This window comes from Schistocerca nitens, chromosome 9 (genome assembly GCF_023898315.1).
Source record: "Schistocerca nitens isolate TAMUIC-IGC-003100 chromosome 9, iqSchNite1.1, whole genome shotgun sequence".
Classification (NCBI taxonomy): domain Eukaryota; kingdom Metazoa; phylum Arthropoda; class Insecta; order Orthoptera; family Acrididae; genus Schistocerca; species Schistocerca nitens.
In genome coordinates this window covers 11,273,209-11,300,319 of record NC_064622.1, presented here as the reverse complement: position 1 = coordinate 11,300,319, position 27,111 = coordinate 11,273,209, and the positions used below count along the sequence as shown (strand labels likewise).

Here is a 27,111-nt window from a genome sequence, read left to right as displayed (position 1 = left end):
TATTGGTATGTGAGGTAGGCAAAGGTCAAAATTCAACCAAAAGTACAGTTTGGTAAGTTTTATTTGTGAATATTCACATATTTTTACAAAAAGAAAGATGTGGACAGACCCCTTGTTCCAAAGATTTTTCTGTAGTTAGTCAATGTCTGTGTAATGAGCGGCAGTGTAAGGCAGGTGAAAGCTATTCTGTACAACAACAATAGAGAATGATTCAAGTTCAGTAAAAACATTACTTCGAAAGATCTGTTTCTGTACAGTAGAAGAGTTGACAAAAGCCAATCTAAAATAACTGAGTTAAATATTTTAACAAAAATAATCAATTTTTGAAAACATTATATATCCAATTACATTATGAGTTAAATATATTTTCGTATATAAATAGGTTTGTAGCTGATTTAATTCATTCTAGAGATGTAACTGTTACTTTTCTTATCATTAGTCTAAACTAAGCGATTTAAATGTTTTCTTAAGTACCGTCAGTTTTTTGTGGATTTATTTCATCCTACTGATTTAACTGTCATTTTTCTTGTTGTGAGTTAAGTATAATATTTATACAAAATGTAAACCACAATATTAGGAGAAGGGTAGATTGCTTCCCATGTAAAGATGACACATTGAGTTGCAGACAGGCACAAAGAAAAGACTGTTGCACGTTTAACATTTGTCCAAAGCCTTCTTCAGAAAAGAAAACACACACACACAAAATATTCATATAAGCAAGCACACCGCACGGCAAACGACTGCCATCTCCGGCAGCACAGATTGGAATGCCAAATTGTAACTGTGACTTGTCTTATTCTGTGTGTAACAAAATGTGACAAGGTTTCTTGGATCAATAGAAATCCAGAATATGTCTTCCATTCAAACAGTGTCAAAGATATTCACACAGGCAGTATAAAAGGGCACAGATTGAATGAAGACAGTGAATGCTAGTTAAAATATAATAAGGAAGATTAAGATTTCAAGAGTTTCTTAAGAAGATTCAAACCAGAAAGTATGGAAATACCATAATTCATCCATTCATACGTATTAATAATTATTATGGGACTTACTTTGATACACTAGAAGAAAAGTAGCTACTTTGAAGGGGAAAAAATCTTCTTAACTTACTTAGTTGCTAACTTAATAAATTCAAATCACCACTGGGGAATAGTACGTACCGTCAGGAGGTAAAATGTGAGAGTGAGGGGGGGGAGGGGGCGGCGAGTGCTGTCGCTACCAACAGCTACACATAAAAGTGGCAGCATTACCTAGCTTTCAGAACTAATAGTTTGTTCTTTGGGTGGGAGAGGAGAAAGCGGCAGGTCTTCTTGTAGCCTTTCTCTCGCCCCCTCCTTCTTCTTCTGGGAGCCCTGCCTTTTCAACCTTTCCCCATCTTTCACTCTCTCTGTTTCTGAAAAAGGAACTGTCGGTTTACTTTTATACATGGCTGTCAGCTGTCGTACGTGAGACGAGTGCTGGCTGTCAGTTCTGCCTCATTATTTGTCAGTCCTCATTTGCTACCATTTTCATCCTCTACTTCATGACAAGCCTGAAATGTGACTGGTTTCAGAGAGTGCCATCAGCCATCTATCTTATTGGATACGAATGCTAGTCTTAACTGAAATTTAAAATCTGTAACCATACTCTCAATGTAAATGACTTGGGAGCATGTGGCCCAGGGTCCTTCCTGTCGTACTACATTAAGGAGCGACTGTTTCGGAATCCTCGACAGTAAGTATGGAGGTCATTCTGCTTGTTATACCTCAATACATTATGCTTAGAATATATTCTAAGAGTCTATGACAGACAGATGTTGAGGTTGTCGGACGGTAGTTTTGCAGGCCACCTCTCGTTCCCTATTCTGTGAATGAGCATGACCTGTACTTTCTTCGAATGACTGGGAACATTATTTTGTTACAGAGATCTATGGTATATTATGATTGAGAAAGGGGTGACTCATCTGGAAAGTCTGAGTAGAATCCCACAGGGAATCCATTTGGGTGCTGTTCAGTTTTAGCAATTTCAAGTTTTTCCTGATGCTAGTGGCACTGATGCCTCTGTCACTCTTTGTTGTACTGAGAGAATTAAACTGGGGTTGTACTCAGGCATCCTTCTTTCTAAAGGAACATTTGAAAGCATTGAGAATCTCTGCTTTTGATTTCCTGCCTTTGGTTTTGGTTTGTATTTGTGCAATCCATGAGCATACAGACACTAACTTTTGTGCCACTGATAGTCTTTACATATGACCAGAATTTCTTTGCATTTTGTGAGATTACCGTATCAGATCTGTTATAGCAGTCATCGAAGATCTTCGCACATTGCCCTTTTGGCAGCTGAATGCATTTGGATTGACATCTCTGTATCTTTGCTTTGTTATACACATGTTGTGCAGTATTTACTGATACTTTACAGGTACTCTAACTGTGGAGCATGCCTCCCATCACAAATGATTCTTCGATGTAGGTATTCCCACAGTACTCGGTCAACTATTTTTCTAAACTGACACTGTGGTTAAGGACATTCAGCTGATTACAAAAGTTGTAAAAAATACAAAGACGTTGACACTGCCAAAGTGGTTTGCCACCTCTTGGAATGAAGAATGGCAGACACGTACAAGACGAAAACTGATATCTGCAACACCATACGTATCACTGGCCAGCCAAAAGAAAAAACCTTCATTTGTGAAACATGATTATGCCTGTCTTCAGGACAACACCTGGTCCACTGATGTCATCAGAGGATGCAACCTGACTTCATCTGCTGTGACATAGGTGAAACAGGCATAGCACCCACTACGGCAACAGCCGTGACGACTCCAGCGTGAACGCAGTAGTGACAACTCTGCACCATTTACCACTACTGAGCTGTGGACATGTTTCCAACTCCTTGAACACCTGATGCAAATACTTGCTAAAGTTACCAAAGTGAACTTGCTGACCACTATCATCACAGCTATAGACACAGCTGCCAGAAGGGGCAGAAAGTCATCGAGAAGCTGGTTAGGGCAGTGTTGTATGTGTGTTACTGTCTGTCCACCTCCCTGTACACTTCTTACTGAAAATGAAACTGGCAGAAGTGCTCCATATCTCTCTACCAACCTAATGAACTTGCAGCAGTATGAGCAGCAGGTCCCACAGACCTCACATTATATGGCTGTCGACAAAGGTGACGACACAGCTCGACTGTCAACTTTCTCGAAACCACCGTCGCTGCTGCACTGTCACTGCCCGCACTGAGACAGTGGCGGCTGGAATGCCACATATTCTCTCTGCCGATGATGTACGTGAAATGGTACTAGACAGAATCACATCTGCAGATGTCTGAGATTAACCCCCAACCCACTGCTCGAGAGGGAGATCGGTGCAGTCCCCAGGCACACTGGGGCTGCCCTCGATGCTGTGTGAAATTGGAGCTGGGAAAAGACATTGTCCACCCTCCACCTGATGCATTAGTGTGGCATGTGGTGTGCCTCTCCAGCAGGTCACATATGAGGCTCCCTCCACTTGAAGCCACTACAGGGCCTATATTTGCACCCAGTTTCAGAGCAGATCCCTCTGCAGACTATTTGAAGAGAATTTTCAACTGGCTGAGGAACCACAGGACCACACACACACACGTGGGACAGTGAAGGTAGTATTGCAGCATACCTTGCCACCCTGGAGGTAGTGCAAGAATCATAGATTGAACACATCACAGCTAAAGAAGCACCCCGTTGCATCTGCTGCCTCCCTAACCACGAGGCTCTCGGGCAAGTCAGATTAACAGGGAAGGCTCGTGAGGAAATGCCCCCATAAGTACATATCTACCTTGACAACACGTTTAATAGTGTCATCAGATAGCAGTGATATCCTACCTGACGGAAACATCAATTATTGTTGCTGTTCCCAAACACAGACAGAGCTGCATGGAACTATAGACCTTTAAGCTTCCTTGCACGGATCGGCAAAGTCTTTGAGAGGCTCCTGCTACTCTGATTACTGGAACATCTTGATAATAGTAGAATTTTTCGAGATGAGCAATTTAGACTTGATCACTCGGCATCTCGTCCGGGTGGTCCGTGACATAATGGTAGTGTGCAGTGATCGAGAATTCTGTGGGGCACTTTCCCTCGATTTCTCTGAGGCATTTGACAGTATGTGGTGTCAGGAGCTGCTAAATAAGATGCATGCGCTCAGCATCCATAAGTCCTACGTCGGGTTCTTCGCCTCCTACGAGTAGGTGTGCACTTACATCATCCGAAGGGATGGACCCCTGTCCACCACAGGGCAGATGCAGGCCATTGTACCACGAGGGGCTGCCCTCGGGCTCGTCCTTTACTCAACAGGAGAGGATGGAGAGAGGATAATGCCAAAATGTACACATGAAGCAGGTGGCCTGAAGTCATGCAGAGAAGATGTGAGATCCATGCCATGACCTGGAATCCTGGGCTGCACACTGGAGAGTTGCTTCTGGTGCTTCCAAAAGCCCAGCTATAAGTTTCCAAGGAGAGCACAGACTGACATTTCACAAGCACACCTCCTTGGAATGCCAGTCGAGTGGAAGACATCCTCCTTATACTTCAGCACAGTCACAGAGAGCAAACTGACACGGCAGCAGCGAGTCGCAGCAGTCTGCCAGACGATCGACTGGTGACTGGGGTCCCTATAGGCCTCACTCCAAGCTATCAATTTGATGTGGGCTCTCTACCTTCAGAATGTTTGTCCGACCGGTCGACAATTACTGAGTCCAGCAGGAGACAATGCTGTGAAGATGCATCTGCAAAGGTTAAAGGACTTGTTAAACAAGCCATTGGAACACATCTACTTCATCCTGGTAAATTTTCCTGCCAAATACCGTCATGAAGCAGCTGCTGAGCCCAAAGTCTTTGAGCATTTTAAGAAGGTGGCCATATTATTTGTACCAATGCTTGGTAGCATTTGCTGATCCAGTAATACAGATGGCCTGTAGCCATACTTTAACAGTGCAAAGGCTACTTGAAGCTGGAAAATAAGTCCACAATTACACATCCAATAAAGATTACAAACCCTACATACAAGACATCCTATCGCCTCGACAATACGAGTGACAAGATGAGCACTGTGTACTGACTACAGAGTCGACAATTCCGTGCACAAGAGGAGAAGTTTCTCTGACAGCGTTGACATAAAGACAAGAGTTTTGTCTTATTTTGCAATTTTTCACCCTCTATTGCAACCTGGGGGTAATTACCCCCTGAGGGGTGGAATGAAGTTTTCTGAGGGGTAAAAACTACATGATTTGATTCTGTTTCACTCATGAAGCTAAATTATTTTGAAAAGATCATTACTATTACAACAATTTTGTAAGACTTTAATATTGATTATATAAGTCATCAATAATTACTTTTTCTCAATTAGTAGCATTAATGTGGTGGAGGTTACAGGTTCGTCACATAGTCCAACCACTACACGTATATGTTGTGCATTGTCAAGTACATCACTGATGATAAAAGAGACACACATATGTAGCAGATGCTAAATATCTCAAGAAAATGCCTTCAAGTTGTAGATAGAACTTGTAGTAATTCAGAAATTGCTTCATTACTTGCACTGAAACAGATAAATGAATTAATTGATAGTACATCACAGCAGTAAATATATACAGTCTACTGTAGTGCTGTACACAGTATTATTATTAATACTACTAGTGGCTGTGATCAAACACAAAGCATTAGCAGCCTGAAGTCTTCCAGTTTCTGCCAGTTCAGAAGTAAAGAGTGCAGCAATCAAGTGATTTACGAACAGTAAGTATATTGCACAAATTTTAACTTGGTTAATTTTAAATGGGCTTGCAGTGTGCAGTTCATGCAAATGCCACAATGGAGAGGAGTAATGCAAGGGAAATATGTTTTCTAACAAGTGTCTAACCTCACTGGGGGCAGTTAGCATTCTTATCTGAGAAAGAGTTTAATTTATTTATTTTTTTTATTTATTTACACGTCAAGTTCTGTAGGACCAAATTGAGGAGCAAGCTCCAAGGTCATGGAATGTGTCAGTATATGAAATTACAACATAAAAGTAATAACAGATAAAAATAAATGTTCATGAACCCGAAAAAATTCAGTCCATGAGTTTAAGTAAATGCAATCAACAATACAAAAAGAATCAGCTTAATTTTTCAAGGAACTCCTTGACAGAATAGGAGGAGTGACCCATGAGGAAACTCTTCAGTTTCGATTTGAAAGTGTGTGGATTACTGCTAAGATTTTTGAATTCGAGTGGTAGCTTATTGAAAATGGATGCAGCAGTATTGCACACCTTTTTGCACAAGAGCTAAGGAAGTCCAGTCGAAATGCAGGTTTGATATCTGCCGAGTATTAACCGAGTGACAGCTGCTTATTCTTGGAAATAAGTTAGTATTGTTAACAACAAATGGCAGTAAGGAATATATAATTGAGAGGCCAATGTGAAAATACGCAGACTCGTGAACAGGAGTCGACAAGAGGTTCGTGAACTTACACCACTTGTTGTCCGAACCGCCCGTTTCTGAGCCAAAAATATCCTTTTGGAATGGGAATAGTTACCCCAAAATATAATACCATATGACATAAGTGATGAAAATGAGCAAAGTAGACTAATTTTCGTGTCAAATGATCACTCCCTTCTGATACGGTCCGAATAGTAAAAATGGCAATATTAAGTCTTTGAACAAGATCCTGAATATGGGCTTTCCATGACAGCTTACTATCTATCTGAACACCTAGAAATTTGAACTGTTCAGTGTCACTAATCATATGCCTGTTCTGTGAAATTAAAGTGTCAAGTTTTGTTGAATTGTGTGTTAGAAACTGTAAAAACTGAGTGTTACTGTGATTTACCATTAGTTTATTTTCTACAAGCCATGAACTTAGGTCATGTACTGCACTATTTGCAACCAAGCCAATGTGGCACCCAACATCCTTTACTACCAAGCTAGTGTGATCAGCAAACAGAAATATTTTAGAGTTACTCGTAATACTAGAGGGCATATCATTTATATAAATAAGGAACAGCAGTGGCCCCAACACTGATCCCTGTGGCACCCCCCCCCCCACCCCCCACTTGACAGTACCCCACTCAGACCCCACATCACAGCCCTTATCAACATTGTAAATAATGACCTTTTGCTGCCTGTTGTTAAAGTAAGAGCTACTCCCCGTATTCCGTAATGGTCCAACTTCTGGAGCAATATTTTGTGATCAAAACAATCAAATCCCTTAATTAAATCAAACAATATGCCAAGCATTCAAAACCTTTTGTTTAGCCCATCCAGTACCTCGCAGAGGAAAGAGAATATAGCATTTTCAGTTGTTAAACAACTTCTAAAGCTGAACTGTACATTTTATAGCACATTGTGTGATATAAAATGATCAATTATCCTCACATACACAGCCTTTTCAATAACTTTTGCAAACACTGATGGCATAGAAATAGGTCTAAAATTATCTACATTATCCCTTTCTCCCTTTTTATAAACCGGAGGCTCAATGATGCAACAGTTTTGTTATGTAAACACTATTATCGCTTGGCATTGGTGGCGCGCCAGAGGGGATGCGCACACCTAGTATGGCCACTGTGAAAACTCTAAGTCCTTAGCTAAGGTCAATGTGTTCGCACAGTATGTAAGCGAGCGCGCTCTCGCGCTACGCTCAGTCTGTGCCTTGCTGCTGCACAGGCAACTGCATTGAACGCCGCCAACATGCCGTACAGGAGATATCGTCGTACCCGCACAACGGTCTACAAAACCATAGAAAACATTGAACTTACAACAACATCAGCAGACAAGAAAAATCGCATTCCAGTGAAGAGTGTTGCAGCCCACGCTGCATACTTTAATTGCTCAGGAAACTGACCATTCCTAAAGGAAAAACTACAAATATGGCTAGGTACAGAGCTAACATGTGCATCACAATACTTTAATATTCTACTAGACACTCCATCACAACCAGGAGAGTCCTTAGTCTTCAGTGATTTAATTATTGACTCAATCTCCCTCTTGTCTGTATCACGGAGGAGTATTTCAGACATCAATCTTGGATAGGCATTTGCCAAGAAAGTTATATGATTTCCTTTAGAAACTAAATTTTTATTTAATTCACCAGCAATGCTCAGAAAATGATTGTTAAATATACTGTACATATATCTGATTTATCAGTAACAAATATTTTTACTGCGAACTGACTTTATATCGCCGACCTTGTGCTGCTGACCAGACACTTCCTTCACAACTGACCATATGGTTTTAAATTTATCCTGTGAATTAGCTATTCTATTTGCATACCACATAGCCTTTGCCTTCCTAATAACATTTTTAAGCACCTTACAATACTGTTTGTAATGGGCTACTGTATCTTGATTGTGACTACTTCTTACATTTTGATATAATTCCCGCTTTGTTCTACATGATATCCTTATCCCACTAGTCAGCCACCCGGGCTGTCTATTACTGCTAGTACCCCATTTAGAACGTTCTAATGGAAAGCAACTCTCAAAGAGCATGAGAAATGTGTTATGGAAAGCATTGTATTTGTCACCTATATTATCGGCACTATAAACATCTTGCCACTCTTGTTCCTTGACAAGTTTTGAAAAACTCTCTATTGCTGTTGGATTAACTTTCCTACGTAGTTTGTAATTAAATACGACATTGGTTAGAGTACAAAAACCTTTTAGTGTTAAAATTTGTGCATCATGGTTTGAAAGGCCATTCAAGCTTTTACTAACAGAATGCCCATCTAGTAATGAATAATGAATAAAAATATTGTCTATGGCTGTGCTACTGTTCCCCTGCACCCTAGTTGGAAAAAACACAGTGTGCATCAGATCATATGAATTTAGGAGATCTACCAACCTCCTTGCACCATCATATACAAAATTTATATTGAAGTCACCACATATAACTAGATTCTGGTACTTCCTACAAAGTGAATCAAGAACCCTCTCTAGCTTGAGCAGAAATGCTCTGAAGTCAGAGTTAGGGGACCTATGAACAACAACAATTACAAGTTTAGTTTCACTAAATTCAACTGCCCCTGCACAACATTCAAATATCTGTTCAGTGCAGTGTTGTGATACGTCTATGGACTACTGTTTTTTACCTACATAGCCATTCCCCCACCCCGCAAGTAATTCCTTGAGAAACAGCCAGCTAATCTGTATCCTGGTAAAGGAAGCCTCTGAATTGTCAAATTATTTAAGTGGTGCTCTGATATACCAATAATTTCAGAGTCAACATCTATAAACAGTTCACTAACTTTATCTCTAATACCTCTTATATTTTGATGAAATATGCTAAATCCTTCTGTACGTGGAAACATTACATCCGCGGAAGGTGAGCCCTTAGTTAGAGGGACTTCCTTGAAGCAGGTGTACCTATAAGCTGATTTCAATCTAAAAAAAGGTGCAGCTCTAACAACTACTACAGGAATTTTTCCATGAGTGACACCACCACCACCACCACCACCACCACCACCACCACCACCACCGCCACCCACTACACTCTCACCCATAAGCTTAGCCAGCCTCCCCTTCCCATACCTATTGAGGTGCAGGTCATGCCTAGTGAATCCCGATCTACTGATAGACCCAACTGGCACCACTGAGATGTGACACATAACCTCTGCCATCAGCACCCTCCCCAGCCCCATGTGAATGTGCCTAACAGTCGCATTAAGGTGAGGTCGATCATGACGCTGAAACAGTTGCACGAAATGCACATTAGTGCCACCAGTTTGAGCAGCGATCTTTACCAGGTCACCACCTACATCATATTCCCTGTCCCTATCCAGACTGTTCCCTGCTCCACCCACTATCACCACCTGATCCTCCTTCGTAAAATTCCTACATAACTCCCCTATGCTGTCAGTCACTTGAGCCAACCCTGCACTAGGCTTCACAATGCTGGTGACCTGGTACTCACTCCCCAACACTTCCTGCAACTGCTGGCCTACACCTCTACTGTGAGAACTACCTACCAGCAGAACCTTCTTCTTTCTGCTAGACTTTGCAACTAACCTAGGCCTCCTAATTGCTGAGGACTGCTGCATGTTCCCTACATCTATAGCTACACGAGGCTCCTCTCCACTCAACTCTGATAGTTGGTCAAATCTATTGCATATACGCAAAGTAAAACTGTCTGAATACCTCCTCTTCCTAGCTGCCTTCTTGCCAACTGCCAGTTCCCATTCCCCACCACCCTTCACCCTCCCAACCTGAAGGGCACAGATCTTATGCTCCTGTTCCTCTGTCAACTTATTTCTACTACAGATTCTGCATTCCCAGGAGAGGATCTCACTAAAATGACCTCTGGCTTCTCCACTGCATTCCCTCCAATGAAAATACTTTGAACAAATTCCACACTGTAACCCACTACTCACAAACCTACGACAGATCCCACACTTCTCACTCATGGTAAAATTTTACAGTTACTGAAAAAAACTATATGTCTACGTTACCAGAGTTCAGTTACACCAGTAGAATTATTTTTAGAACTAACAATAATGGTCTTGAAATTCTGTGCTTACTAAGAAAGCAACTACTTGTATTAATACTACTACACTACAGCTAATACCAATACCAACAAAACTTCACAAAATTATGGCTAAAACAAAAAAATTCAAATGACCACTGGAACACTAAATTAAGTTAAAACACTGAATGAAAATTTTCCTGACATATTTCACTAGAAACAATAAGAAATGTTAGTTGAAAACTAAAGCACAAATTTACTAAACGACTTCAACGCACTTGCACTTGTGGTGAAGCTTGAAAATGCCTTCGTCATTCATTCTAACACACACACACACACACACACACACACACACACACACACACACACACACACACACACAAAATATCATTCACCTTTCATAATTTTAAAATTAAAAGTGTTCCAAGAAAAGTCTTTCATTCTACAGTTTAGGTAGGTGCTAAAGTTGGTGATAAAATGGGGAAGGGGGGTACTAGCTAATATTTGATTGCACTCAGGGGTAATGGTCTAACAAATGTTGGGAACCACTGCTCTATTATATTTTGGAGTAACCCTTCAGGGAAGTGCTGTGTTTATTCAGAGGAAGTGAGCACTAAGAGTATTGTGTAAAGCATGTAACAGCACAACTTTCAAGAGTCTTTTAATTATATTGGATTTATTACACTCATTTCCACATTTACTCCTTCATGGCTTTTGTTGCTGGAAATAAAAGTAAGTTTCAGCTGATCTATGATATACACAGTCACAATACAAGATGCAAAAAGTAATTTCCTGCTAGACTTTGTGTACTTGCTTGACGTTCAAAGTGGAGTCATGTGCTGTGATGCAAAGACATTCATTGAGCTCCCATCCAGTATGGAGAACAAATTGGGAATTATGACTGATTTGAAATGAATAAAACTGTACATTGTTAGCCATGCATTCTACAAATTATCTGAAGATCTGGATTCAATGATTGGAAAGTACTGTTAACCACATGGCAAACAGCAGTGTCCATTATGAAGCTATGTAACAAGCACTAATGTGTGTGATTTAAGTAGGACTCTGCATTTGCAGGTGTAGGCATCATAACTGTTTTCTTTGAAAAATACCAGTGTAATCAGGTATATGTGTTAGGCTGTCAACAGGAGGTAAACAGCAAATATTTAGTGTAAAACAGGAACTAGCAACATTTCCCCCCTTTCTTAAGTACTTGTTTAAAATTAGCTGACATAAGCATGAACAGAATGAAGCAGACTCATGATATTTTATTGTCAATAGAGTGTGTAGAGTAAGTTCCTGTGTTTCTCCTGTCTTCTATTAATGTATACCTTAAGTTGTTCCATGTCCCTGAAGATTGTCCTCCTTGGTGAGATCTACAGAAGGACAAATGAGTGAATGAATGAATGACTGTGCACGAATGAAGGAACGAACAAATGAGCGAGTAGCTATAGGTGAAGTTTACAAGAATTGCTGTTGAAGCACTGGATATGTCTGTACCTAGTAGAACAGTTCAGTGAAACACATTTGGCTATCAAAAGGGCAATGCATGAATCCTTCAGTGATTAATATAACAGAATATTACCAAAAAACTTCTCACAATACCCAAAGAAATTCTAGTTGTGTGTAAAGGTGTCAGAGACAACAACGTTAGTGTCGAACACCTGCGGATATGTCAGGAAACAAAACTGAGGGTAGCGAAGCAAAGGGAGGAATACTGAACTCAGTTTTCAAATGTTGCTGTACAGAGGAAGATCCAGAAGTATTGCACGTGTTTAATTCTCACACCGTTGTAGAAATAAGTGATAAAGATATTAATGTCAGTGGTGCTGAGAAATGGCTGAAATCACTGGAATTGAAGTAGGCCTCAGGACTTGATGAAAGCCTTGTTAGGTTTTATAACAATGTTCGTGTGATACAGCCCATCTGTTAACCGTAATATACTTTAGACCTCTCAAACAAAAAACTGTGGCCAGTGGTTGAAAGAAAGCACAGGTTACACCCAGCTCACACAACAGAAACAATACACAAATGGATCATCTACAGTTGAGTTGATTCAGGTGGTCCCTGACAGCCTGCAGTGCTATTGCCAACTATCGACAGCAAAACATGTGAAAACAGTAGATGTCTACATAACTGTAACAACACTGAGGCACTCCCATAGAGACATTTACAAAATCGCATAATGTCGTTAGTCGAGGCAGGTCCGTGAAGCTTCTGTGCCCAGCCCACTGCAACTGTCAGGGATCTACTTAACACCGACTCAGCTGTAGTATTGTTGACAGTCACCTGTTGTAAAATCGGAGACATATTTTGAGTTGAAAGATAATGATGTATTCTTTGGAAATTGCCTTGATTGTAGAAATCAATAATGGGGTTGACTAGTGTGAACTCCTAAGGCGCCATTGTCAGAGTAGTTGGGCTCGTTACAGAGTAATGTATTACAGTAATATTCAGGAGATACAAACTCGAGCTTGATGGTTCTCATGACAGCTGCTTAGCAGTTCCAACCAGTAAGTCACATTGATTTCTGCAACTGAGACAATTTCAATAAAACAATTTATGAACGTTAGACCACACGCTCCATAGATGATGACTAGTTTCATATAATGAGGTATCTCGAACAGGACAACCCGTACCAAGCCAGCCGGCACTGATACCAAAAATATCAGTAATGTGAAACTCGACTGCTGCTCCTTTCGTGTGACAACCTGAAAGCCATGGATTGACGCAAACTGGTGGATGCAGTATTTATTAATTTAAGAAAAGCATTTCAGTCAGTACCACAACAACACTTACTAACAAAAGTACAGACTTATAGAGTAACAAACAAAATTAGTTACCAAATCAAACAAAGGAAAGTCCAGGATGGAATAACAATAATATGGAAAGCTCACCACATAGGGGCAGCCCTGAGTCACACACAGGCTCAATGATAAGAATGCTACAAATATTTAAGCTTATGGATGAAGTCCTTGTTCCAAAGTGTGACCTCAGCACCTGCATACAGTGGCCACATGTGTTTGAGCTGTGGTTGTGTGAATATGTGGGAGTTTTCTACTTCTAAGAAGGACTTTACCTGTAATCTTAAATATTTCTAGCATTCTGTTTAATTGTGCTTGTCTGCAATTCAAAACTAGCCGCAGGATTGACAATAAGAAAAGGAGTGATCACATAGACGGAGTGATACGTAATGCAGATGGCAGCCATCTATTCATTAATAGGATTTCGAGAAAATACAGTCGGCGTACAAAGGAGATTTCTTACGTATGAAATTGAGAATATTACAGAAACGTGTGTCACCCACACAAGATGGTACTAACAGGGGATACTGAATTATACAATGGAGGACAGCATGAAAGGTAACAATTCAGGTTTGTTTGACTCACGGGAGACTGTCACAAAGGAGATGCTGCAAAGCCTGAGCTGGCAGGCGCTTAGTGATAGACGTCAGCTGTACCACAAAAGCCTACTGACTAAGTTTCAGGAACCAGTATTAAGTGAGGAATATACCACAGCTCCTAGTGTATTACCCATGCAAGAACCACAAATTCAGCATTACACTAATTACAGCACCCAGAGGGGCAATTGAGCAGTTGTATCACCGCCTCCTGCACCCTGCCCTACATATGCAAATTGAGTGGGATGGAAGAAACTCTTATATACCATATATGCACTTCACTGCCATGCACTTCACTGTAGTTAACAGACTGTGGTTGAAAGTCAAGTTTAGAACAGGTGACCGTCCACTCAGAACTTTTTCTCAGTGTGTTTGTGTTTGTAATGTTGCATAATTTTGTAGAGATGTGTTCGACAATGAGTGTGTTTTGTTTGGTAATATTGCTTCCTGTTGTCAATCACAATGTTATTTTAATTACTCTATACATAGATTTGATGAGAATCTTTCATGAACTCTGTATATAATTTGAGCTTATTTGCAGTTTCATGCCAGCCACTGTGGCTGAGCGGCTCTAGGCGCTTCAGTCCGGAACCGCGCTGCTGCTACGGTCGCAGGTTCAAGTCCTGCCTCGGGCATGGATTTGTGTGATGTCCTTGGGTTAGTTAGGTGTAAGTAGTTCTAAGTCTAGGGGACTGATGACCTCAGATGTTAAGTCCCATAGTGCTTAGAGCCATTTGAACCATTTTTGCAGTTTCATGATAAATTCCAGAATGAGATTTTCACTCTGCAGCAGAGTGTGCGCTGATATGAAACTTCCTGGCAGATTAAAACTGTGTGCCCGACCGAGACTCGAACTCGGGACCTTTGCCTTTCGCGGGCAAGTGCTCTACCAACTTGCTCTACCACTTGCCCGCGAAAGGCAAAGGTCCTGAGTTCGAGTCTCGGTCGGGCACACAGTTTTAATCTGCCAGGAAGTTTCATGATAAATTGTTTGCTTGTTGTGTACTTGGTAGGCATAATTTCAGAATTATGCTAAATAAATGCAGAAATTTGCGTAAAAAAAACTCTGTAGACTGGCCAGTTTGTTAGATATTTGGTTGGAAATGTGGCTACATATTTAATCCATGCTGACTGCTCTTCCTGTCTCGCCAGCAATCATTTAATGTATTCTGATGCCCAGTTAAATTTCCCCTGTATGTACCTAATTGAGTTAAGTCACATTATTGGTAGATACTTTGGTAGAGTTTACTACCTACTTTTGTCATTGTTCACACATACTAGCATACATATAGTATAAAATACCTGTTATCTGTGTATTTACATTTTGTGGTTTGTAGTTTTGATGCCTCCAGTGGTACATACATATGAGTGCTGCATTTAGATTCAATATTTTGGCTTTCAATAACATTTTTTATTAACAGAGATATAAATAAGTAACAATATTATTTAACATAATCCGCATGGTTTACAAGATATTTCCTGCGATGTCCTGCCAGCTACATTATTTGATAGGACAGGAGACAGTCTGCAGGAGTACAAGAGCAGCCACTTGTGTCAGGGATAGGTGTCAGCCAGTGGTAGCCTCCTGCTGCAAGCCACAGAAGCAGTTGTTTAGGAGCTGGCATCTTGCACCGTATGAATTTGGAAAGGGTAAGGGGAGGGGGATACAGGAAAGGGTAGTTTATTTAGAGAAGTCATCCACCATGTATTTACTTGTCCACTTCAGTACAAGGAGCAGATAGCTGTTACAAATCCAGTGTTACACTGTGCTTTGTTTGGTATACTGCTAATACATTATAGTGATGTGTATATGTGAAGGAATCATAGTATGACCCTGTGGTTAGTGCTACAAAGCATTACAAATGATTCTAAACGTGGTTCAAAGGGCACTAGAAATGTCACCTTACAATGTCACAGGTGGTGGCCATAACACACTCTTTATAGTAGCAGATTTATTTTACATTTTCTACAGCCTCGGGTGGAACACTTGTGTTCAATACACAGAAAAATAGTTAGTACTGTTTTGCATTTTTGAGCTAGTTTTTGAGAAATGATATTGTATTATTTCATCCAACATTATAATGTTTGTATAATTAAGAATAATTATTCAAATTTCTGTAGGTGATATAGCCTTCCGATATCTCAGATACATCGATAACTTGAAAAAACGATTTCCCACTGTTGACAATGAGGCAGGCCACGTAACTGTTTGTGATATCAATAGTGCCATGCTCGATGTGGGAAAACGACGTGCAGAGCTCTCGAACTTGAGGCCTGATCGTATTTCGTGGCTGTGTGGAGATGCTGAAAACCTACCCGTAGAAGATTGTAGCTACAATGCCTACACAATTGCATTCGGAATCAGAAACTGCACGCACATTGATAAAGTTGTACGAGAAGCGTACAGAGTCCTGAAACCTGGAGGCAGATTTCTATGTCTGGAATTCAGCCATGTTAATAACAGCCTTCTACAGTGGTAAGTGCATTTTTTATCCTTTATTGTATATTTATTCACATAACAAAGTCTACAGTTGTCAAACTTCAGTTCCTAACAGTGCCCACAGAAAAACTCTGGCCAAGAATTTCATCTCTATGTAAATATTAAGGGTTTCTTGTTAATAAATAGGAAACAAAAGGGAAAAACAACATTTTTCAAAGTAATTGGCAAAAAGAAAAGCTTTATTTGAATGCTATTCCATTAAAGTGAGATTTTGTAGTTGCTAGCTATAATTGATTGACCCCTCTTTTTTTTTTTTCAACTGGTACTTGTCACTTCGTGCATATTCCTTCTCATGTCACCTTCACTTTCTGTTTATTCCCTTCACATATAGCTGCTGTCTGCTACCATCAGATACATGATACAGGATGAGGTGGCAGAGACTGGTCTCACAGTGTTGGGAGGGCAGCCATTTGATCCTCCACCTGTGGCCATCCAGTTTGGATTCACCCATTTTCCATCCTTGAACTGAGCTCGTACTCCATCTCTAATGAACGCATTGTTTATGATGTAAACTGTAATCTTCATATTTTTAGGCACATTACCACAAAATTAAGATCTGAAAAACTAAAGACTCTATATCAAATTGTGGGATCTTGTCTCTGAATGTAGCGCATAACAGGAAAAGTTAAATTACATTATTCGCTCAGGGTGCATTTCAGTTCTGGTAGAATTACTTAAAATTTCATTTAAGTATATGTTCCAAATGTAAAAGGTTTAACAAGATGCATTTTCCCCTCTGCTAATTCAGTCAGACTAAGTGATGAGGCGAGCGACCAGTGCTTGACACGTGTGCTGACTCACGTTCTGTAGGGTAGCAGCTCAGGTCCGTGTGTGCCTATCAGAAAATAGGTTTTCTGTGGTTTCCTTAAACAGGTGCTGGACTAATTCATTTTTTATCCTTCTCAACATCTCAACTTTTGCTTGTCTCTAATGACTGTGGCCTCGAGAAAACGTTTAACCATAATCTCGCTTCCTACTCTGTCTGCAATTGCCAGCCAAGTGATGTCCACTGCTAGACGAAGGTGTCTGGGCGCTACAATCTTCTAATGTCACCTACCCTCTCTCCATTCGATCTGCTTCTCAGTCTTTTCTTCTCTGCCGGTATCTGACAGAGTACTCACGCGGCCCAGCTCCAGACCATATTGTTTGCTTGGCCGGACACCCATTCCCATCCTGTTCTGTCCCGTGCCATCTTCCACTCCTGGGTGTTACTTGATCCATTTGATTCTGTCCTTGTCTCCCTATTATGTGACTCTCCATCAGCAACTGAGCAACCCTCAGGTGGTTATCACATTAAAAGTCCACAGTGTAAGTCAGAACTTGGAATGCACACTGATGGTAAACTTTCATCTGAGTGAAACTGCCAACTGATAAAGGCACTGGCTCTCGTTGGGAGTAAGATGCTTCAAATCCCACTCCAGCCATCCAGATTTAGGCTTCCTGTGGTTTCCCTCAGATTACCTGAGTCAGGTGCTGAGATGATTGTTTTGCAAGACACAGCTATTTCTTTCCCAATTCACCATCAGTCTGAACTTGCACCACATCTCTAGTGTTTTCATCATCAGCAGGATGTCAGACTGTCCTCTTCCTCTTTTGTAATCTTTTCATTTCAGACACATCAGAAGCCTACTTTTCAAAACAACTAACAGTACAAAAATAATTTCTACTCTTCTGTTTATTACTTCTGCTGTCCACCCAATTGATACCGTCTACCCTACTTTACAGTAATTTTGTTTTTGGGGCTTCTTACTTGAGAGAATGTAAGTAACGTGTGGATGATGCAAAATGTTTTTAACCCTTACAACACTGCATGTATCATTTAAACACTAAATTATTTAATTGGATGGATAAAATATCTGCTCAGCAAGCGGTGGCAGAACACACACATAAAAGACTGATGTGATTGGCAAGCTTTTGGAACCAGTGGCTCCTTCTTCAGGCAGAAGGGTTGAATGGGAAGGAAGAAGGGTGAAGGAAAAGGACTGCAGAGATCTAGGAAAAGGAGTAGATTTTGGGAACGTCACCCAGAACTGCAGGTCCAGGGAGACTTTCCGTATGGGATGAGAAGGAAAGACTGATTGTTGGGGAATGCATTATTTATCTATCCAATTAAATAATTGTATCAATAATTGATTGTTTTCATTGTTATATTTCAACAGGAAAGCCAGTTAGCAAACTGAGCTGATTGTTTGTTGTTATGAATTAATTATTAGTAATGTGTCTTTTTTTCAACAAGATTTCAGAGATGTGTGATAGGTAGGTCATTAGAAATGCAGCTCTAGATTGTTTCTTATAGGGCCCCAGAAAAGAATCAGTCGGGGATTTACTGAACAAATCATATTGTCAATTGTAGGAAGAGGTGTGTATAAAGAATGGGAAATTAACATCTGTACGGACAGGTGGGGATTTTTGACAGGTTTTTGCAAATTTTCAAAGCATATTTTGTTGCATAACACATTTTATTTTGGATGAATAATGGTGGTTTCGAGTGTGCATAATGCTGTGTGTATGTAACTGGCTGCTGGGTGGGTGCACCAGCTCGGAGGTGAGAGGAAGGCAGTAATGGGGCATAAGTGATTGTGCTCGGTCAAGCACTGTGGTGCTTGGACCGACCTTCCACCTGAAGGCACCACGTTTTGCCTTTCGGAAATTATTTGACAATATTTGCGTCTTCTGCATCTGTGACACTCCCCCACTCCCAGAAGTCGGTGCAGTACTTATCGGAAGTTTAAAGTACCTGTCAAACTAAATTTACAGAAAATGTTTTACGGAACACTCAAAAAGTCATATACTTGGGTCTGCTGGTCGGAGGACAGGAAAAGAAATGGGAATTTTTGGTAAGTGTTATCGTATTGTAGTAACGATCCTGCTTTCTTCTCGATTGTGCACGATTTCACTTTGTGGTGGTACTGACAACACTCGGTGTAACCTTGTCACTTTGCATCAATTGCAGTTGAAAGGTATCTGAATGAGAGCAGTTATACTTCACTGGAGGAGAGTCATTTTACATGCATTGCAACTAACAGTCGATGTATAAATAACACTAGCTGTTACCTGTAGCCATGCTCATGTATCAGGAATGTTGTTCTGATGAGTGATCCTGAGGAGATAAGCTATTGCACCTGTGATGACGTCGGCTGCCCTCACATGCCTGTCTGGGTGACGTGCATCCTCCCCCAGCTGCCCCAATGCACGGCGATGTGGCACGTGCAGCGTCGCTGCCATGTGGCGCATGCGCGTGGGATGAGGCACCTGTACATCGTACAGTGTCATTTATATTCACTGTTGAAAAAATTGGATGTTCCATTTCTTACTTCACTCTCTTAGGGCTCTTCCCCCCCCCCTCTCCCCCCCCCTAATGTAGCCTATGTTCTTTCCTAAGGTTCGAGCTATCTACATACCGAATTTCATTGAAACTGGTTCAGTGGTTTGGTTGTGGAAACATTACTAATTGTGTTATGTTTATATTTAATTATATTCATCTACATCTAGATGGATACTACACAAATCACACTTAAATGCCTGGCAGAGGGTTCATCGAACCACCTCCACAATAATTCTCTATTAATCCAAAGCCGAACAGCATATGGGAAAAAGAACACCTACACCTTTCCATGTGAGCTCTGATTTCCCTTACTTTATTATGATGATCATTCCTCCCTATGTAGTTTGGCATCAACAAAATATTTTCCCATTCAGAGGACAAAGTTGTGACAAAAATTTCGTGAGAAGATTCTGCTGTGATGAAAAATGTCTTTGTTCTAATGATATCCATCCAAATCCTGTATCACTTTCATGACACTCCCCCCCCCCTCCCCCCTTCAATAACACAAAACTTGCTGTTTTCCATTGAACTCCCTCGATGTACTCCGCTAATCCTATTTGCTAAGGACCCCACACCGCGCAGCAGTACTCCAAAAGAGGGAGGACAACCAGGGTATAGGCAGTGTCTTTAGTGGATCTGTTGCATTTTCTAAGTGTTCTGCCAATAAAACACAATCTTTGGTTTGCCTTTCCCACAACATTTTCCGTGTGTTCTTTCCAGTTTAAGTTGTTCGTAATTCTAATTCCTAGGTATTTAGTTGAATTTATGGCTTTTAAATTTGACTGATTTATAGTGTACCCGAAATTTAATGGATTCTTTTAAGCACTCATGTGGATGACCTCACACTTTCCATTATTTAGGTTTAATTGCCAATTTTTCACCATACAGATATCTTGTCTAAATCATTTTGCAATTGGTTTTGATCATCTGGTGACAATAAACATCAGCATTGTCTGCAAACAACCTAAGACGGCTGCTCAGTTGTCTCCAAGTTGTTTATACAGATAAGGAATACCTTGGGGAATACCAGAAGTCACTTCTATTATTTTACTCGATGGCTTTCCATCAGTTACTACCGAATGTGGCCTCTCTGGTAGGAAATCATGAATCCAGTCACATAACTGAGACTACATTCCATAGGCATGCAATTTCACTACACACAGTACAGTATCAAAAGCCTTATGGAAATCTAAAAATACGGAATCAATTTGAAATCCCTTGTCAGTAGCACTCAACATTTTGTGTGAGTGAAGAGCCAGTTGTGTTTCACAGGAACAATGTTTCCTAAATCAGTGTTGACTGTGTGTCAGCAGACCATTCTCTTTGAGGTTAGGCATAATGTTTGAACACGATATATGTTCCAAAATGCTGCTGCACATCAACATTAGTGATATGGGCTTGTAATTTAGTGGATTACTCCTACTACCTTTCTTGAATATTGGTGTGACCTGTGCAATTTTCCGGTCTTTGGGCTCGGATCTTTTATCAAGTGAGTGGTTGTATATGATTGTTAAGTATGGAGGTATTACATCACCATACTCTGAAAGGAACTGCATTGGTGTACGGTCTGGACTGGAAGACTTGCTTTTATTAAGTGATTTAAGATGCTTCACTACTATGATGATATCTACTTCTAAGTTACTCATGTTGGCAGCTGTTCTTGATTCGAATTTACTTTGTCGTCTTTGGTGAAGAAATATCTAAAGGCTGTGTTCAGTAACTCTGCTTTGGCAGCACAGTCATCAATAGTATTTCCATTGCTATCTCGCAGAGAAGGCATTGATTGTGTCTTGCCGCTAGCATACTTAACGTTCTATCAGAATCTCTATGGATTTTCTACCAGGTTTCAAGACAAAGTCTCATTGTGGAAACTATTATGAGCATCTCCCATTGAAGTCTGCACTAAATCTTGAGCTTCTGTGAATTATCGCCAATCTTGGAGATTTTGCATTCATTTAAATTTGCCATGCTTTTTTTGTTGCTTCTACAACAGCATTCTGACTCATTTTGTGTACTAAGGGGTATCATTTCTGTCATTTGTTAATTTATTTGGTGTAAATCTCTCAATTGCTGTTGATACTATTTCTCTGAATTGAAGCCACATCTGGCATACACTTACATTGTTAAGCTAGAAAGAGTGAAGATTGTCTCTCAGGAAGGTGCCAAGTGAATTTTTATCTGCTTTTTTGAACAGGTATATTTTTAATTAATTTTTGGGGGATTAGGGGATTGCAGTATTCAGTCTCACTATTATAACCCTGTGTTCAGTAATCCCTGTATCGATTTTGATGCTCTTTATTAACTCAGGATTATTTGTTGGTAAGAGGTCAAGTGTGTTCTCACAACCATTTAATATACACATCGTCTCGTGAACTAACTGCTCCAAATACTTTTCAGAGAATGTATTTAGCATAATTTCGGATGATGTTTCAAGCGTACCTCTGGATTTAAACGTATTTTCAAAACATATTGAGGCTAAATTAGTCATCAACAACTATAATTGTACGAGTCGCATACATGTTTGAAATAAAACTCATGTGTCTTTGAATCTTTCAGCAATTGTATCATCTGAGTTGGGAGGTTGGTAAAAGGATCCAATTATTATTTTATTCTGGTTGCCTAGAATGACCTCTGCCCATACAAACTCACGGGAACTGTCTACTTCAATTCCACTACATAAACTACTTTTAACAACAACAAACACGCCACCGCCAACCATGTTTAGCCTATCCTTTCGGAACACTGTTAGCTTCTTCACAAAAATTTCAGCTGATCTTATCTCCGGCTTTATCTATTTTCAGTAGCTATAACAATTTGAGTATCAGTGCTTTCTATTAGCACTTGGAACTCTGGTAACTCCCAACACAGCTATGACAATTTACAATTGTTATACTGATGGTTCCTGGTGATACCTGCGTCCTGTGTTTGCGCTGCACCCTTTGAGACAGAAGCATTTTTTGCGTTTTGCCGAGACCCTCTAACCTAGAAAATCGCCCAGTCCATGCCGCACAGCCCATGCTACCCATGTAGCTGCCTCCTGCATATAGTGGACTCCTGACCTATTCAGCGGAACATGAAACCCAACCTCCCTATGGTATGAGTAAAGGAATCAGGAGCGTAAACGTTCGCAGAACCATCTGAGCCTCTGATTCAGACCCTTCTCCTGGCTCTGTATGAGATGTCCACAATTGGTCCTGTTGACTATGCTGCAAATGGTGAGGTCCCCTTTCATCTTGCAAGCAATACTGGCAGCCTTTACCACTTCTGTTAGCTGCTCGAAAGCAGAGAGAATCTCTTCTGATCCAGAGCGACACAGATCATTTTTCACATCTGAAATAACTCCACCCTGCATGCACATGGAGTGCACGTTGGCTTTCTTCTCTTTCATGGGAGCCATGACCCTAAGGGGTCGCATAATGCACCTAATATTGGAGCTCCCTACTATCAATAATCCTAGCCTCTGTTAATATGGACGTATGGATTGTAGAAGCAGTGTTTTGTAGCTGTTAGCCACAGCAGTGCTCACATATCAGTAAAAAAATAATAATAATTAATAATAATAAATAAATAAATAAATATGTGAAACTTCCTGGCAGATTAAAACTGTGTGCCCGACCGAGACTCGAACTCGGGACCTTTGCCTTTCGCGAGCAAGTGCTCTACCATCTGAGCTACCGAAGCACGACTCACGCCCGGTCCTCACAGCTTTACTTCTGCCAGTATCTCGTCTCCTACCTTCCAAACTTTACAGAAGCTCTCCTGCTTCACTACTATGATGATATCTACTTCTAAGTTACTCATGTTGGCAGCTGTTCTTGATTCGAATTTACTTCGTCGTCTTTGGTGAAGAAATATCTAAAGGCTGTGTTCAGTAACGAGATACTGGCAGAAGTAAAGCTGTGAGTACTGGGCGTGAGTCGTGCTTCGGTAGCTCAGATGGTAGAGCACTTGCCCGCGAAAGGCAAAGGTCCCGAGTTCGAGTCTCGGTCGGGCACACAGTTTTAATCTGCCAGGAAGTTTCATATCAGCGCACACTCCGCTGCAGAGTGAAAATCTCATTCTGGAAATAAATATGTGTTCGGCTTTATTGGCTGGGAGACTCCATTCAGGATGTTCAGCTGCACCCAGGATCCTGTGAACTAGGGTCGGCGACATTAACCATGAGACCAGGAGCTGCCGATGCATATCAATAGTTTTGTCATAATGAATGTGGTGACAGTACTAAAGTAAAATGTTGAACTTTATGAAAATTATTAAATATCGTTAAATTGACAAGGAAAGAAAGTTAATAATTTGTAGCTGGGTGCAGTGCATATTTTATAATATTTGTACGCACAATAACGTCAGCTCATGTCACGTTCTGCATGTTACCTGCAGATGCTGTGCTATAATCAAATGCAGCTTCACCAAGCCTTTCCATGTTCTAAATGTAAAGGTACAACATCTCTTTATTTGTCACACAGTGTTTAAACCACACTGTCGCCATGAGTCTTCGAGCGGCTGTGCACCTATAAGAGATGCGTGACAGTCAGTGGCCAAAATACCACAAGCTTGTCACTGATATTAGTATGAAAGTCTGGAGTAAACACACTGAGCACTGTGTAAGTGCTGTATTGAGTACATTTAATTGTATTATGTAGATGTTATCACAGTTTTCCAGTACCACGGTTTTTCAGTCATCTAGGGTCCAACCGATACAGTCACGAGCCCAGGAGAGGCGCGGTAAGTGATGCGCTGTTAGCAGAGGCGCTCGCATCGGTTGTCTCCTGTTGTAGCCCGTTAACACCAAATTTTACTGCACTGTCCCAAAGGGTATGTTTGTTGTACATCCCACATTGATTTATGTGGTTATTTCACTCAGTGTTGCTTGTCTGTTAGCACTGACAACTCTACGTAAACGCTGCTGCTCTCGGTCATTAAGTGAAGGCCATCGGCCACTGTGTCGTCTGTGATGAGAGGTGCTGTCTGAAATGTGGTATTTTCAGCACACACTCGCTACTGTGGATCTTGATATATTGAATTCTCTAACAATTTCCGAAATGGAATGTCCCATGTGTCTATCTCCAACTACCATTTCACATTCAAAGCCTGCTAATTCCTGTTGTGTGGCCATAATCACATTGGAAAACTTTTCACGTGAATCACCTGGGCGCAGACGACATCAGCGCCAAAGCTCTGCCCTTTCAGAACTGGTGCACATGGTGCTACTGCCAGCTGCATATGTATATCTATCACAGAATTTTTTAATTTCAGTAGGTGTAATTCTAAGCACTGGCAATAGAAACACTTGAAAATAGATAAAAAAGTATTCTTAGCTTTGAGAACTTTCACTTACCTACTCAGAGAGGAGAGAGGCATTGGCTGCAAACTGTAGGAAAGGAGGGATATTTTACTCAGACCCCAGGACTCTCATTGTAAGAGGGGGGGGGGGGGGGTGTACAGAAATTCTGCGAGCTAGGAATAGATTAAAAAAGAAAAGAGGCAGTAAGGCCTTGTTAAGAATTTTGCCTGCTGAACGCAGATGCTGGTCTGGGATTCTCTGTCTACTACTTGTAGTTTAACAAACAAGATACAATCATAGAGAACTTCATACTGATATCAGGTAGATAGATTTAAACATGATAACAACATGATTTGTTGTGTCATGAAAGTATTGCAATGACAGAGTGTACGAGATCCATAACAAACTGTATTTCTCATCACAGAACTACATATATCAACAACTCAGAGATACTCTTCTACAGAATAAACAGATAATCTCTCACTCATAGCAACTATTCCATTCTGCAACATCCTCCACACCGTAGTATGACCAGTTGCATAGTATGACTAATTGTATGACCTACTGATGTGCAGAAGATTATTGTTCTTATCCTGTCATCTCTTCGTGTTAGTGCTGTCTCTGTTCTGGCCTTCCTCCACACGTCTTGGGCGCATGTCCTCTTGTATCAGAACAGTGCCTGCAGGGCAGAATTTGATGAGTCATCCTGATGGATGTTTAACGTTGTGGAGGTTTCTCAGCTGCAACAGGTGTTCTTTCGTCCAACACTTCCAATAGCTGTCAAAGAGTTGCTGTCTCAGCTGGAAGTGTTCTGCTAGGTTTCTGTTTGATGTAGGCTCTGCTCCTGTTGGAATTGTTAAGTTTACCTACAGTTAGAAAATGAGAAGGGGTCAGTCCATTTACATCATCTCCTCATATGAGTGGCCTTCAGTTCACAGTGGCTTCAGAACCATTTTATTTTTAACGTTTCTTGGTGGTATATTAGTTCTATTTATTTATATTACAAGAATTGCATCAAGCGAAATATTTCAACCTAAATCAATTACCATAATTATTACCTTAACAATATGGGTATTTATTATATCGACATTAATTATCCTAGATATAACAATATTTATAGACTTTTTCAAAAATACTGAAACTATGAATATTGATAATTCAATCAATTACCAACAAATAACAATGTCTTTAGAAAAATTATATAACAGACCAACATTCATTATTACAATAATAATAATAATAATTTATTTATTTTTAGCACTATTAGCAGTAGTTAAAATCACTAATATTAACCAGGGGCCTATTCATAAAATAAGATAATTTACTAATGAATAAACCCTTACGATTAAGACATCCTTTAATTAAAATTATTGATAACTCTTTAGTTGATTTACCTGCACCAACAAATATTTCATTTTGATGAAATTTTGGGTCCCTGCTCCCAATAAAAGTGGTGTTCAGTACTCTGCACTGAGCCTTGCGAGTCCCAATATCTTCCACAGGCAGCACTTTATAGTATCCACCATTCTTTCGCACAACTTCTGCCACTGAGCTGCCCTTGAGATAATGAATTTCTATATAATACTGTGATGGGAAAGTAATTGGTAAGTCTTTTTAACACTTTCCAAACCTGTGCTAGTCCCCTTTTTATGGTGTGGTATGTTTTCATGTTGTCTGTGTAACTTTTATGAGGTAGTCTACATCTTACTGCAAATGACTGGAATGCCACGAGAAACTTATTAGGTGGCAAGTTTGTACAGAGTTCGAGGTGCACTGCTTGTGTGGTAGCTCATGTGAAAAGAGCAATGTGACTTGTGCAGTTCTCTTCCACTCTGACAATAGTGGTCCAGCAAAATTTATCCCCATTACAGCAGAAACAGTTTAGCAAACTTAACTCGTTCAGAGGGCTGTGGTCTTCAAATTGTTGCCCTTGTGGGTTCTTCATGATCTCAGGTGCAAAGCAACAGTGTAGGAATCTTTTGACTGCCCCATAAGTTCTGAGGATAAAAAATTCAGTTCAGAGTTCTGTCAAAGTGATGGAGGTGAATGTGCGTCTCTAGATTAATCAATTACGTGAAATGGGTGCACCGTCAAGGAGCACTGGATGTGTTTGTTCTTTGTTGGGGCAAGTGTACTGCAGTCAACCTCACAGACATATC

At 40.5% G+C, this 27,111-nt stretch overlaps 1 protein-coding gene across 1 annotated transcript in view; it reads left to right on the top strand.

Annotated features, from left to right (window-relative positions):
- The window catches only part of LOC126202899 (2-methoxy-6-polyprenyl-1,4-benzoquinol methylase, mitochondrial), a 194,832-nt gene that overhangs the window by 14,062 nt on the left and 153,659 nt on the right, over positions 1-27,111 (top strand). The window contains exon 3 of the mRNA XM_049936976.1: positions 15,968-16,322. Within this exon, the coding sequence (XP_049792933.1) occupies positions 15,968-16,322 (355 nt within the window). The remainder of the gene's footprint in view (positions 1-15,967; positions 16,323-27,111) is intronic.